Consider the following 14,066-nt stretch of genomic DNA (forward strand, 5'->3'; position numbering starts at 1 on the left):
GAGTGCACCTGTCTGATTCTTGCTTTGGAAGCTTCCTCTCAGGGGTGTACTCCACCCTGTGAGGTGTGGGGTGTCAGACTGCCCCTAGTGGGAGATGTCTCCCAGTTAGGCTACTCAGGGGTCAGGAACCCACTTGAGCAGGCAGACTGCCCCTTCTCAGATCTCAACCTCCGTTTTGGGAGATCCACTGCTCTCTTCAAAGCTGTCAGACAGAGTGGTTCACGTTTGCACAGGCTTCTGCACCTTTAGCTGAGCCCTGTCCCCAGAGGCGCAGTCTACAGAGACAGGCAGGTTTCCTTGAGCTGCTGTGAACTCCACCCAGTTCGAGCTTCCCAGTGGCTTTATTTACCTACTTAAGCCTCAGCGATGGCGGGCGCCCCTCCCCCAGCCTCGCTGCTGCCTTGCAGTTAGATTGCCGCAGACTGCTGTGTTAGCAAGGAGGGAGGCTCCGTGGGCGTGGGACCCTCCTGGCCAGGTGTGGGATATATTCTCCGGTGTGCCGGTGTTATAGCGCAGTATTGGGGTGGGAGTTACCCGATTTTCCAGGTGTTGTGTGTCTCAGTTCCCCTGGCTAGGAAAAGGGACTCCCTTCCCCCTCGCGCTTCCCAGGTGAGGCGATGCCTTGCCCTGCTTCAGCTCTCGCTGGTCGGGCTGCAGCAGCTGACCCGCACGGATTGTCCGGCTCTCCCGAGTGAGATGACCCCAGTACCTCAGTTGAAAATGCAGAAATCACTGGTCTTCTGTGTCGCTCGCGCTGGGAGATGGAGACTGGTGCTGTTCCTATTCGGCCATCTTGCTCCGCCCCCAACTGATTGGGCAAGTTCTACAGTCTGTCTTGCAGGGCCTCATAATAATTTTTCACCCTCTGCTTATAGGTTCTTTTTCCTGACTTTTGGGGAAAACTTTTCAGGCTTCTTCCAGAGCTACTTCAGTTTTGGGGGATTCTAGCTACTAGAAGACAACAAAACTTTTGGGGATGTCCAGGCCAAGGCAGCTTCTGCACTGGCTGCTGTAGGCATCACTTCTCAGGTCCACTGCCAAAGACCCAGATAAGAGGAATAAGCGACACCCATTGGCCTAGAGTCAGGCTTCCCTCTGGGGGGGCCTTTTCAGCCCTCTAATTCCCATTTTCCATCTGTTGCTTCAGGAGGATCTTCTGAGGTTGCAGGACAGGATGAAGCGTTTGGAGTGTGAGCTTTGAGGTAAAGGTGGCAGAGTAGGAGATGCCCATTCGTGTCTTCACCGTGCAGCCACGTTCATTCTTAATGCACCACTTCCCAGGAATTGGTTCTCCACTTTGAATGGCTAGAAACCGATTTTTTTAAGAATATTTTAACATCTTAAGATGTAGTTTGTCTAGTCCAGGTCAGACCTGGCACAGGCCCAAGTCCCTCAAAAGACATTTCTCTTTTGATGGACTCCTGTTTCTGCTTTCCAAGTGGCAGTCCATATTATCTTTTATTTTTAATTGTTTGTTTTTTTTTTTTTTTTTTTCTGAGGTGGGGTCTTGCTGTGTTACCCAGGCTGGTCTCGAACTCCTGAGCTCAAGTGAGCTACCTGCCTCATTCTACTGAAGTACCAGGATTACAGGCATGAGTCACCACGCCTAACCAGCAGTCCATATTATTTTAACTCTTAAAACAACCTTGTAAAGTAGGTGCTATTATGTTGCCCGCATTTTAGAGATAAAGCCAGAACCTTAGTAACACTTTCCTGGACTACTGGAAGAATCCTCTAATAAGTCTTTCTGCATCAAGCATCTTCCAATAGTCTTTCTGTAATGGTAGTATAATGGTGCTGCTTTGCTCCTACTGTTCTGTGCTTTGCTCCAGTAGTTCCTCTATTGTGTTCTGAACACAGACCCAATACCTTTGGCATTTGAGGCTTAGCTCTCTCTTTTTGAGATAGGATCTTGCTTTGTCGCCCAGGCTGCAGTGCACTGGTATGCTCATAGCTCCCTGCAACCTCAGTCTCTAGGCCTAAATGATCCTCTTGCCTCAGCCTCCTGAATAGCTGGATCTACAGGCACACATCACTTTGTCTGGCTAATTGGTTTTTTGTTTTGTTTTTGAGACAGTCTCACTCTGTCACCCAGGATGGAATACAGTGACGCAATCTCGGCTTACTGCAACCTTTGCCTCCTGGGTTCAAGCGATTCTCATGCCTCGGCCTCCCAAGTGGCTGGGATTATAGGTATGCACCACCACACCCAGCTCATTTTTGTATTTTTAGTATAGACAGGGTTTTGCCATGTTGGCCAGGCAGGTTGCAAACTCCTGGTCCCAAGTGATCTACCTTCCTCGGCCTCCCAAAGTGCTGGGATTACAGGTGTGAGCCACTGCACATGGCCTAATTGTTTTTAGTAGAGACAAGGGCCTAACTGTGTTACCCAGGCTGGCCTTGAACTCTTGGCCTCAAGCTATCCTCCTGCCTCAGCCTCCCAAAGTGTTGAGATTACAGGTGTGATCCACTGTGCCCAGCCATTTGAGGGTTTTTGATCTACTACCTACCCATACTCACAACATACGTACCGTTAGGCCTTGGACATGATATTTATCAAAATTCATGGTAATACCATTGATTTATTCAAATATCGTATGCTTACTTTGTATTCTGTGGTGAATGGTAAGGATTCTAAGATGAACAAATGTAATACCTACCCTTGGGAAACTTAAAGTTTAGTGGAAATGTAAGTAATTATGCTTCAGTATTAGTAGATAATAGAGTTGTAGGGTTGAGAACTGAGAGTGGTACACTAACTGGAAGAGGAGTTATTTCTCATTGTGTATCCTGTTTAGTTCTACCTGGAATAACCTATCTTTTTTTGTTGTTTGTTTGTCTGGGGTTTTTTTGTTTGTTTGTTTGTTTGAGATGGAGTCTTGCTCTGTAGCCCAGGCTGGAGTGCAGTGGTATGATCTCGGCTCACCGCAACCTCCGCCTCCTGGATTCAAGTGATTCTCGTGCCTCAACCTCCAGAGTAGCTGGGATTACAGGCGCGTACCACTGCACCCGGCTGTTATTTTGTATTTTTAGTAGAGATGGGGTTTCAACATGTTGGCCACGCTGGTCTTGACCTCCCGACCTCAAGTATCCCCCCACCTTGGCCTCCCAAAGTGCCAGGATTACAGGCATGAGCCACCACGCCCAGCAACCTATCCTTTTTTCCTTGATGTATTCCTGTTGATTTATGCAGCCAGATGGCAGATGGGTGGATGGATGGATGATCGATCAAGCATAACAAAGTGACATCCTGCCATCAAGAAACATGTATTCTAGCTGTAAATATTCTGAAAGACATTTTCGTTTTGCTTTGATTTCATACGCTTTCCTTTCAGTTAAGTCATTTTCTGCTTTATGTGAGTGATTGTTTTAACCACAAAAAGTAACACCATCCGGTGTGTATTCACTTCCCATTTCTGAAGTGGAATTATGTTTGTCTGCTCTGGACATTTTTCCTTCAAAATTTAGAGAAAAAAATACAAAGATAAAATTACACATAGATATAAGAAACTGAATGCTAGGCCCACCTCTGCAACTTACTAGCTCTGTCTTAATATTTTTAATGGATCATAATTCATCTTCTCCTTAGTGAGTTGCTGCTGTCACAAATATTGTTGTTTTATGTCATTGGTAATTTTAGGGTTTTCAGTGCTAGGTGGAGGTCATCTGCCTCTATATTTAGTGGCCCCAGAGAGACATACTAGCTTGGTTGTGGCTTTCTGAACTCCCCCTCTCGTCTCTTTTTGAAGATACCCTCAAAAGATGGGTTTATTGCTTATTCTTCTTCTGCTTGCTGTTCACAGTCTCTTTTTGTCTTGTTGCTCTTGAAATGTATCCAAGAATAGAACTGAAGGTTTACAAAAAAACAAAAGTAATCCTAGCTCTTTGTGACTTTGGGCAAGTTACTAACCTCTCAGCCTCATCAGTCAAAAAGATACAGGGATAATTAAATTAGTTAATACCTGTGAAAGCTCTAAGAACAGGCTGACATATAGTAAACTCTCAATGTTGTTATGTTAAGTAAAACATGCTTGGGGTATGACAAGGGTGACAAGGGAAGCCATTTTCTGTTAACTTAGGTTTTTGTTTTTGTTTTCTTTTAAGAAATTTTGTTTATTTATTTTTATTATTTTATTTATTTATTTATTTTTTTGGAGACAGAGTCTTGCTCCGTTGCCCAGGCTGGAGTGTGGTGGCGTGATCTCGGCTCGCTGCAACCTCCGCCTCCTGGGTTCAAGCAATTCTCCTGCCTTAGCCTCCCGAGTAGCTGGGACTACAGGCACCCGCCACCACGCCTGGCTAAGTTTTGTATTTTTAGTAGAGACAGAGTTTCACCATATTGGCCAGGCTGGTCTCAAACTCCTGACTTTGTGATCCACCCGCCTCGGCCTTCCAGAGTGCTGGGATCACAGGCGTGAGTCAGCGTGCCTTGCCTTCTTATTTATTTTTTAGTAGAAACAGGGTCTCGCTAGGTTTCCCAGGCTGGTCTCGGAACTCCTGGGCTCAAGTGATCCTCCCGCCTCAGCCTCCCAAAGTTCTGGGATTACAGATGTGAGCCACCACACCTGGCCTTCTTTCTTTCTTTTTTTATTATTTTTTTGAGACACAACCTCACTCTGTCACCCAGGTTGGAGTAAAGTGACGTGGTCTCTGCTCACTGCAACCTCTGCCTCCTGAGTTCAAGCAATTCTTTTGTCTCAGCCTCCTGAGTAGCTGGGATTATAGCCGTGTGCCACCACGCCTGGCTAATTTTTGTATTTTTAGTAGAGACGGGATTTCACCATGTTAGTCAGGCTGGTCTCGAACTCCTGACCTCATGATCCGCCTGCCTCGGCCTCCCAAAGTGCTGGAATTACAGGTGTGAGCCACCGCGCCCGGCCCTTTGTTTCTTTTAAAACTTTGTTTTATTTTGTTTTGTTTATTTTTATTTATTTATTTATTTTTTGAGACGGAGTCTTGTTCTGTCCCCCAGGCTGGAGTGCAGTGGCGTGATCTTGGCTCACTGCAAGCTCCATCTCCTTGGTTCGCGCCATTCTCCTGCCTCAGCTTTCTGAGTAGCTGGGACTACAGGTGCCCGCCACCTCGCCCGGCTAATTTTTTGTATTTTTAGTAGAGACAGGGTTTCACCATGTTAGCCAGGATGGTCTTGATCTCCTGACCTCATGATCCATCCGCCTCTGCCCATAGTGTTGGGATTACAGGCGTGAGCCACTGCGCCAGGCCCAAAACTTTGTTTTTTTTCTAAGCTACTCTGGAAATGTGAGATTTAGCTATAGGTATGAGACCATTCATCCCACTTTGCCTGGTCAGACCTGGGTGACACATGTTCTGGCATCCTTTCTGGTATGTACCTCTTTTCACTCTCAAGCTTCTTGGTTTGAATGATACATCATATTAAGAACAGAACAGGGGCCAGGTGCGGTGGCTCACGCCTGTAATTCCAGCACTTTGAGAGGCCGAGGCGGGAAGATCACGAGGTCAGGAGATCAACACCATCCTGCCTAACACAGTGAAACCCCGTCTCTACTAAAAAATACAAAAAAATTAGCTGGGCATGGTGGCGGGTGCCTGTAGTCCCAGCTACTTGGGAAACTGAGGCAGGAGAATGGCGTAAACCCAGGAGGCGGAGCTTGCAGTGAGCCAAGATCGCACCACTGCACTCCAGCCTGGGCAACAGAGCAAGACTCCGTCTCAAAAAAAAAAAAAAAAAAAAAAACAGTATAGGGATGAGGCTTGGCTTCAGCTCACCCCCACTAGCATTTTTTCATACATTCTCACTGATCACAAATCCCACACCACTGCCTCACTGGCGCTATACCCACTAATCCAGAGGCTTTAGTCATACAAAGAAAATAGCCATTCTTCTGTGCTCTCATAATGTTTAACCGTGCCTTGTGCTTAAAGAACTCCAGAAACTGGCCTTAGGAGATCCAAAATCAAACCAAGGTTGTTGAGTGTCTTACCTCTGGAAGGAATGCTGAACAATTGGTTTCCAACCTTGTTTTTGCCAGCCAGACAGACCACCAGTTAACCTTTACTCAAGATAACCATCACAACCAGCCTTGCTAACCTGCATACTCTACCCCTCACATGCTTTGCCCAGCCCGGCCTGCATACCTTACCCCTGATGTCAATTCCTGCGCTTTGCCTAATAAAAAAATCCTTACTGGCTCTTCTGAGGGAACCAGTCTCTGCTGTCTGTCTCCCTTATGCTCTAGCACAGTAGGACAAGCCCCAGAATAAAAGCTTTTTCTGGGAAATCTGCTTGTCCCTTTGTTAATTTTCATTACATGGGGAGTCCAAATGCCTGTGGTCTGTAGCAGTGGTGTTACCTTAGATTTGACGGGAGTGAAGTATTAATATAGTTTTACATTTCTCTTTCATTATGGTTTTTCTTTGGGTTTTTTGTTTTTGTTTTTAAGAAACTCTCACTCTTTTGCCCAGGCTGGAGGGCAGTGGTGTGATCATAGCTCACCGCGGCCTAATACTCCTGGCACAAACAATCTTCCTGCCTCAGCCTCCCAACTAGCTAGGACCATAGGCACCTACCACTGCACCTAATTTTGTGTGTGTGTGTGTGTGTGTGTGTATGTATATATGTAAAAATATTTTTTGGCTGGGCACAGTGACTCACGCCTGTAATCCCAGCACTTTGGGAGGCTGAGGCAGACAGATCACCTGTGGTCAGGAGTTCAATAACAGCCTGACCAACATAGTGAAATGCTGTCTTTACTAAAAATACAAAATTAGCCAGGCATGGTGGTGCATGCCTGTAATCCCAGCTACTTGGGAGCTGAGGCAGGAGAATCGCTTGAACCCAGGAGGTGGAAGTTGCAGTGAACTGAGATTGCGCTGTTGCACTCCAGCCTGGGGAACAAGAATGAAATTCCGTCTCACAAAAAAAAAAAAAAATTTTTTTTGTAAAGACAGTCTCACAATGTTGCCCAGGTTGGTATCTAACTCCTGACCTCAAGCAGTCTTCCTGCCGCAGTCTTCCTGCCTCAGTCTCCCAAAGCACTGGGAATATAGACGTAATATAGACATGAGCCACTGAGCCAGGCCATTAATTGTTATTTATATTCACATTTGCCCCACATTCCTATCCTGTGCCTAAAGTCAGACTGAAAGGGAAATATGTTTAAAATGAGAAATTCAGGTGCCTTTTTTTCCCCCTCTGTAGATTAACATTTAGTACAGAAATACCTTCCAGTTGTGCATGGTGGCTCACACCTGTAATCCCAGCACTTCAGGAAGCCAAGATGGGCAGATCACTTGAGCTCAGGAGTTCGAGACCAGTTTGGGCAACATGGCAAAACCCTATCTCTACTAAAAGTATATACATAAAATATGTATGTGTATATATATATATATATATATACACACACACACACACACACACACACACACACAAAATAAACTGGGCATGATGGCACACGCCTGTAGTTCCAGGTACTTAGGAGGCTGAGGTAGGAGGATTGGTTGAGCCTGGGAAGTGGAGGTTGCAGTGAGCTGTGCAGTCCTGCCTGGGCAGCACAGTAAGACCCTGTCTCAAAAAAAAAAGGGCTGGGCATGGTGGCTCACGCCTGTAATCCCAGCACTTTGGGAGGCTGAGGCGGGTAGATCACAAGGTCAGGAGTTTGAGACCAGCCTAACCAACATGGTGAAACCCCGTCTCTACTAAAAATACAAAAATTAGCTGGGCATGGTGGCACATGCCTGTAATCCCAGCTACTCGAGAGGCTGGGGCAGGAAAATCACTTGAACCCAGGAGGCGTGAGCTGAGATCATGCCACTGCACTCCAGCCTGGGCGACAGAGTAAGAGTCCATCTCAAAAAAAAGTGAAGAAAGAACGAACTTCCTTCCCCATCCATATTTCCTAAATTAATAAACCGTACAACTTCATTAAATTGTTGGATCTCTGTTTCAACGTTATTATTTTACAGATACAGGAACTGAGGCCCATAGAGATTACATGTGACGTGTCCTACATACATGGTAAATTAGTGACACAGATATAACCAAATCCTAGATACTTTAACTCCCACAGTTCTTTCTATTACATGAAGCAGTAAAAAGTGTTTCTGTGGCAAAGATCAGCATTTTCCTGAGTGTATTATGCAAGTTCATTTCTTTGTGCCCTGTGGGGGCAGCAGGACTTCTGTAGATCATGCTGAGTACTCCCTCTTTACAATGAACCTCAGCACTCTAAAGGTGCTCAAATGTCCTGAAGTAAAGAAACCTATTTGGCTTTGTTTAATCCTATATTTTCAAAACTTTGGGAAAGCTCTTTGGAAAATGCTGGCCTAAGGCTTTCTTTCTGGGGCTGGAGGGCAGGGGGTGGGTTAGGGAGGAGAAAGTTGACTTCTCTTTTTTAAAAAATGTCTCATGGGTTGTTGAGTCTCTCTTGTATTCAACATGATTCCCCACCCCCACCCCACAGTTCTGTCTGCCGTGATCACTGGAGCTTATTTTAGTTTAAGACAGTCAGCATCATCTGATTGGGATTGATCATGTGCTATTAAGAGGGAGTCCCCCAGAATGGTGATTCTACAAAAAGGATTCATCAGTCATTTGCATCTTTTGGGCCTCTCCAAGTCCTGTAGACCTCCTCCTCCCTTCTCTCCTCTCCTTGTTCCTCTCTCCTTTACATCATACAAAGATTGGATGTCTGTAGAAGAGAGACCAGGCTTGCCTGGAGAGAACACATCGCTGGAGAGATTAGACTGAGACAAGTTCTCATTTCCAACATCTACAAGTGATGGTTTAGTAAGAAATAAATAACGTAATAGCACCATTTGACATAGGATTTTGGTTACCTGAGAAGTAATGACATTAATCCCTGAATTAATTTTGAGAATTTTTAGAAGAAATATTGCTGCAGTACTAGAACTATAGTCAGGGTTACCCATCAGGCTCTGGAACTGGGGGGACACACAGGATAAACTCAAGAGTTATATCTCATCCAGGAAATCTGCCTCCTCCACTTCCCTTCCCTTCCAAGGTCTGTGTTTATTTTAGTAGATAGAGCTCCAGTAGAATATATGGATGTCCCCCAGTCAGTTCATCCTGAAGGGAGTTTCCATTAACCAGGAGCTAACAGGAAGAGATTTTCCCCAAATCCCAAAGACACTTGTATTTCAGGCCACCTAAGTTCGTGAAAGCCCAGCTGTCCCAGCAGCGACTACTGCTTATTGTAGCAACAAATAGCCAAACATCCTTAGCTCAGCCTCTGACTTTCCTAGTGTTTGCAACTTGTTCTTGTTTCTCCAGTGGGGCCGTTGATGTCATAAGCTCTTGTATAATTGCTTTAGAATATCTAATTTTGCTCATCATTAGAGTTTTTTAAATTTTGTTTTCTTTTTTCTTGGTGTTCTTCCCTCACCAGAGCTTTTTTTTTAAAAAGGGATTTTTGACATGGTTTAAGGATTAAACCATTGTAATACACATCAAGTATTCCTTATCTGAAATGTTTGGAACCAGAAGTGTTTCAGGTTTGGGGTTTTTTCCAATTTTGGAATATTTGTGTCTACATAATGAGATAGCTTGGTGGGGTACCCAAGTCTAAACCCAAAATTCATTTATGTTTCATACACACTTTATACACATAGCCTGAAGGTAATTTTATACAGTATTTTTAGTATAGTGCATGAAACAAAGTTTATGTACATTGAACCATCAAAAAGCAAAAAAGCTCCAGAATTTTCCACTTGTGGCATCTTGTCAGCACTTGAAAAGTCTTGGATTTTGTAGCATTTCAGATTTGGGATTTTCTGATTAGGGATGCTCGGCGTGTAGCATCTTGAGTCTCTACAAACGATACAAGATTCTCAGATGAAAATAATTCCATATGTGTGTGCATGCATGTACATGTTAAAGTAAGAGTAGTAAATTCTTGTCCGCTTCTCAAGATGCTTCTGATTTTTCTTCATCCGGAAGCAAGGCTCTGTTCTTCCTTGTTTTGTGCCATAAGCATACTCTGTGCTATGTTACTGAATTTACCCAGTCAATAGAAATAAGCAAAACAAACAAAAAAGAGAAATAATAATGGAACTTGAAGGTGAGAAGAGGCCTAGCCATAGGAGTGACACCATGCCGTCTTACCTTTAGAAACACTTCAATGTGATTTTCACCATCCCCCATTACACTCGGATTCCAAACTCATCTTAAAAGTCTCCCCCAACCCGCTCACTTTGGTAAAGGCTTTTTATTTTACATGATAGTTTTATTCTGGATTTTTGTTAATATATTTTAAACTTTTTTGAGAAAGGGTGCTGTTTTTTGTTTTAAATGTAAACCCTTAGTGAGATTAGGGTTTGACCTGTAAATGAGGCCACAAACTTGGCCTCCAGTCCCTTATTTTCTTTGAAAGAACCGCTATAAAAGCCTAATAAGATCTTGAAGCTTCTGTGGAGCTCAGCTTTAAAACTAAGATTTGTTAGATTTAACTGGTTTTTAAGTTTGAAGTGGAATTAATACAGGTAATTTTAGTTCCTGTTTTGCAAGACTCCTGTTCTTGACCAGGAGTTCAAGACCAGCCTGGCCAGCATGGTGAAAACCCATCTCTAGTAAAAATACAAATATTAGCCAGGCATGGTGGCACTCACTTCTAGTCCCAGCTACTCAGGAGACTGAGGCAGGAGAATCGCTTGAACCCGGGAGACGGAGGTTAAAGTGAGCCGAGATTGCACCACTGCACTCCAGCTTGGGCGCCACAGCGAGACTCTGTCTAAATAATTAATTAATTTTCATATAAATATAGTCTATAAAAGATTATAGGAAAACACAGATGTTAGCGATATTTTTAAACGTGAATTCATAAGGTTATGCTGTGTCACTAACAGAGATGAGAATAAATTCCAAATTGCAAAATTCCTGTTTTGCAAAAATTGACAACATTCAAAATGAATTATCCAAAAAAGCAGCTTTTCCTACATTTCTAGTATTTAGGAATTGAAAACTGGATGTAACTAAATTTTTTTCTCTTTCTTTCTTTCTTTTTTTTTTTTTTATTTTTTGGATGGTGTGTCGCTCGTTGCCCAGGCTGGAGTGCAGTGGTGCAATCTCGGCTCACTGCAACCTCCACCTCCCAGGTTCAAGCAACTCTTCCTCCTCAGCCTCCCGAGTAGCTGGGATTACAGGCATGTGCCACCACACCCAGCTAATTTTTTTATATTTTTAGTAGAGACAGGGTTTTACTGTATTGACCAGGCTGGTCTCAAACTCCTGACCTCAGGTGATCCACCTGCCTCAGCCTCCCAAAGTACTGGTATTACAGGTGTGAGCCACCATGCCCAGCCACATCAAACTTTTTCAAAGGTTTGATTGGTTACTTTCTATTTTTAGTTGAACTTTGCTGGAAGAATTACATTTTTTAACTTTTTTTTTGAGATGAAGTTAAGCTCTGTCACGCAAACTGGAGTGCAGTGGCACTATCTCTGCAATATTTGCAAAATAGTACAGTTGTCCCTCAGGATTGGTGGGGAATTGATTCCAAGACTTCTGCAGATACCAAAATCTCCAGGACCGTATAAAATGGTGTACTATTTGCGTATAACCTATGCACATCCTCTGGTTAACTTTATCTGTAGATTACGTATAATGCCTAATATAATGTAAATGCTTTGTAAGCAGTTGTTATGCTGTTTTGCTTAGGGTGTTAAGAAAAAAAAGTCTGTACATTTTCAGTACAGCTGCAACAATTCTTTTTTTGTTCCCCAAGTGTTTTCAATCTACAGTTGGTTGAATTATGGATGCAGAACCCATGGAATACAAAGGGCAGACCATATATTAAACCCTTTAGAATCCTTGTTGTGTAGTTCTTACAGAATGCACTGTGTATGTGTCTGGCCGCCCACAGCCTTTCATACTTCCAGTAGTATTCACTGAAGTAAAGTCTAATGTCTAATGGCGCTGTTCTCATAGGTAGGCAGATAAGTTTCAAATAGGAAATTTGCTTATGTATGATTTGATTAGAGTTACTGCTACTTTTCATAATATCTATATCTAGTTAGTAAGTTTCCCAGTCTTATCCTGAATGCTGTAAGTAGTAATTATATGCTTAGATAAAGTAAATTTTCATGGCTGGTGCAATGGCCCACCCCTATCATCCCAGCAGGGATTATAGGAGGCCAAGGAGGGCGGATCGCTTGAGACCAGGAGTTCAAGACCAGCCTGGCCAACATGGTGAAAACCCATCTTTACTAAAAATACAAATATTAGCCAGGCGTGGTGGCACTCACCTCTAGTCCCAGCTACTCAGGAGGCTGAGGCAGGAGAATTGCTTGAACCCAGGAGACTGGAACTTCAAGTGAGCCAAGATTGCACCAGTGCACTCCAGCCTGGGCACCAGAGCAAGACTCCATCGAAATAATTAATTAATTTTCATATAATTATAGTCTGTAAAAGATTGTAGGAAAACACAAATGTTAGCAATATTTTTAAACATGAATTCATAAGGTTATGCTGCATCACTAACAGAGATGAAAATAAATTCCAAGCATCTTGACTCAGTTCTGTTTCTAGCAGAGCTTTTGTGATAATTTGTGTATGTGTTTTTCACTGTATTTGTTAAAACACTTCATTCTTCATTATAAGGCTAGGTTAACTGCCTACTGGTTTCTTAACAATTCCAATAATAGATTTAAATGACGTTTTCCCTTCTTTTTTTTTTTGAGACAGAGTCTCGCTCTGTTACCCAGGCTGGAGTGCAGTGGCCGGATCTCAGCTCACTGCAAGCTCCGCCTCCTGGGTTCACACCATTCTCCTGCCTCAGCCTCCCGAGTAGCTGGGACTACAGGCGCCCACCACCTCGCCCGGCTAGTTTTTTGTAATTTTAGTAGAGACGGGGTTTCACCGTGTTAGCCAGGGTGGTCTCGATCTCCTGACGTCGTGATCCGCCCGTCTCGGCCTCCCAAAGTGCTGGGATTACAGGCTTGAGCCACCGCGCCCGGCCCGTTTTCCCTTCTTAAACCCATTACCCCATTTAGTCAGATAGATTTTATGTATCCAGATGGTGTAAAGATTTAGAAGTATTTCCATTAATCTTGTTCTCTCTCAGATTTTTTTTGCGTATATCTCTTGCTAGCAGCTCTGAGAGTTAAGTTTCCATGTTCGGAATTTAATCTATAATTGTTAGAATTACCTCTTATTGCTACTGTCCTGTCCATTTAAATCATCATATCAGATAATAGAAAGTAGAATTTTTGTTTCAGGGCTTTATGGGGCGAATAGATAAAATTTTTTGTTTTGTGTCTCTTGCCATGTGTGTAATAACTTCTTGCAAAATTACCATAGAACAAGTAGCTTACATATATTTGGCTTTAATTGTCCACCTTTCCTCCCACCTCTTTTAGTAAAATGCCTAATTATACAGATTAAAGATTGATATTTTAGCAACTTTAAGGCAGAAAAACAACAAACTAATCAACTATGTGTTCTGTGTATGTGCAGTACCAGTATTGACCTCTTAAATGTTTGTAAGTTGCTTACAATGTTAGATAATAATGAATGGTGGTTGCCTCTAAGGATTTAAAGCAAAAATTAAAACATTTATTTTCAGTCCAAATACTTTTCCCTGTGTTTTCAAATACTCTTCCTGTAACTATATATTTAACTTGGTCTGATATGTTACTTTTTACTGATTTAGAAAGTATATAATTGGTACATTTTATGGCTCAAATTGCAGCTAACACAGATTCATAATTCAAGCTTAAAGATTTACATTTTATGAAAATTTGACATGTGAATTTGACAACGTGTTGTTATTTGTGAATGAAAGCAGTTTTCAGTAGTTTTTTTAAAAAACTGTGTGATCTGAGATACACTTGAAAAAATGAATTAAATTATTTTTGTTTCATATCAAGAAATGGATGAAAAGAGGCTGCTGGATCCAGGGTTGAAGGTTCATAAAGGCCTCTGGGATTATACTCTGAAGAACCCGCAGCCGGAATGCCTGAGTGACTGAAGAAAATGGGTGCTAATGCATCTAATTATCCTCATTCATGTTCCCCGAGGGTAGGGGGAAATTCACAGGCCCAACAGACTTTTATAGGTAACTTTCAGTTTT

The 14,066-nt window shown here is 43.0% G+C and overlaps 2 protein-coding genes across 5 annotated transcripts in view; one reads left to right on the forward strand and one right to left on the reverse strand.

Annotated features, from left to right (window-relative positions):
* LOC111538366 (basic proline-rich protein-like) overlaps positions 1–10,141 on the reverse strand; it is a 50,551-nt gene extending 40,410 nt beyond the window's left edge. Inside the window, exons 1-2 of the mRNA XM_023205806.2 lie at positions 10,103–10,141; positions 8,818–8,922 (exon numbers count right to left, since the gene is read on the reverse strand). Coding sequence (XP_023061574.2) covers positions 8,818–8,922; positions 10,103–10,141 — 144 coding nt within the window. The remainder of the gene's footprint in view (positions 1–8,817; positions 8,923–10,102) is intronic.
* Positions 1–14,066, forward strand: part of BTBD7 (BTB domain containing 7) — a 114,615-nt gene that overhangs the window by 37,127 nt on the left and 63,422 nt on the right. For all 4 annotated transcript variants that reach the window (XM_023205530.3, XM_023205527.3, XM_023205529.2 and 1 more), the window contains one exon: positions 13,864–14,051. In XM_023205530.3, the coding sequence (XP_023061298.1) occupies positions 13,970–14,051 (82 nt within the window). In that variant the 5' untranslated portion in view covers positions 13,864–13,969. The remainder of the gene's footprint in view (positions 1–13,863; positions 14,052–14,066) is intronic.

The sequence above is a fragment of the Piliocolobus tephrosceles genome, chromosome 6 (assembly GCF_002776525.5).
Source record: "Piliocolobus tephrosceles isolate RC106 chromosome 6, ASM277652v3, whole genome shotgun sequence".
Lineage (NCBI taxonomy): Eukaryota > Metazoa > Chordata > Mammalia > Primates > Cercopithecidae > Piliocolobus > Piliocolobus tephrosceles.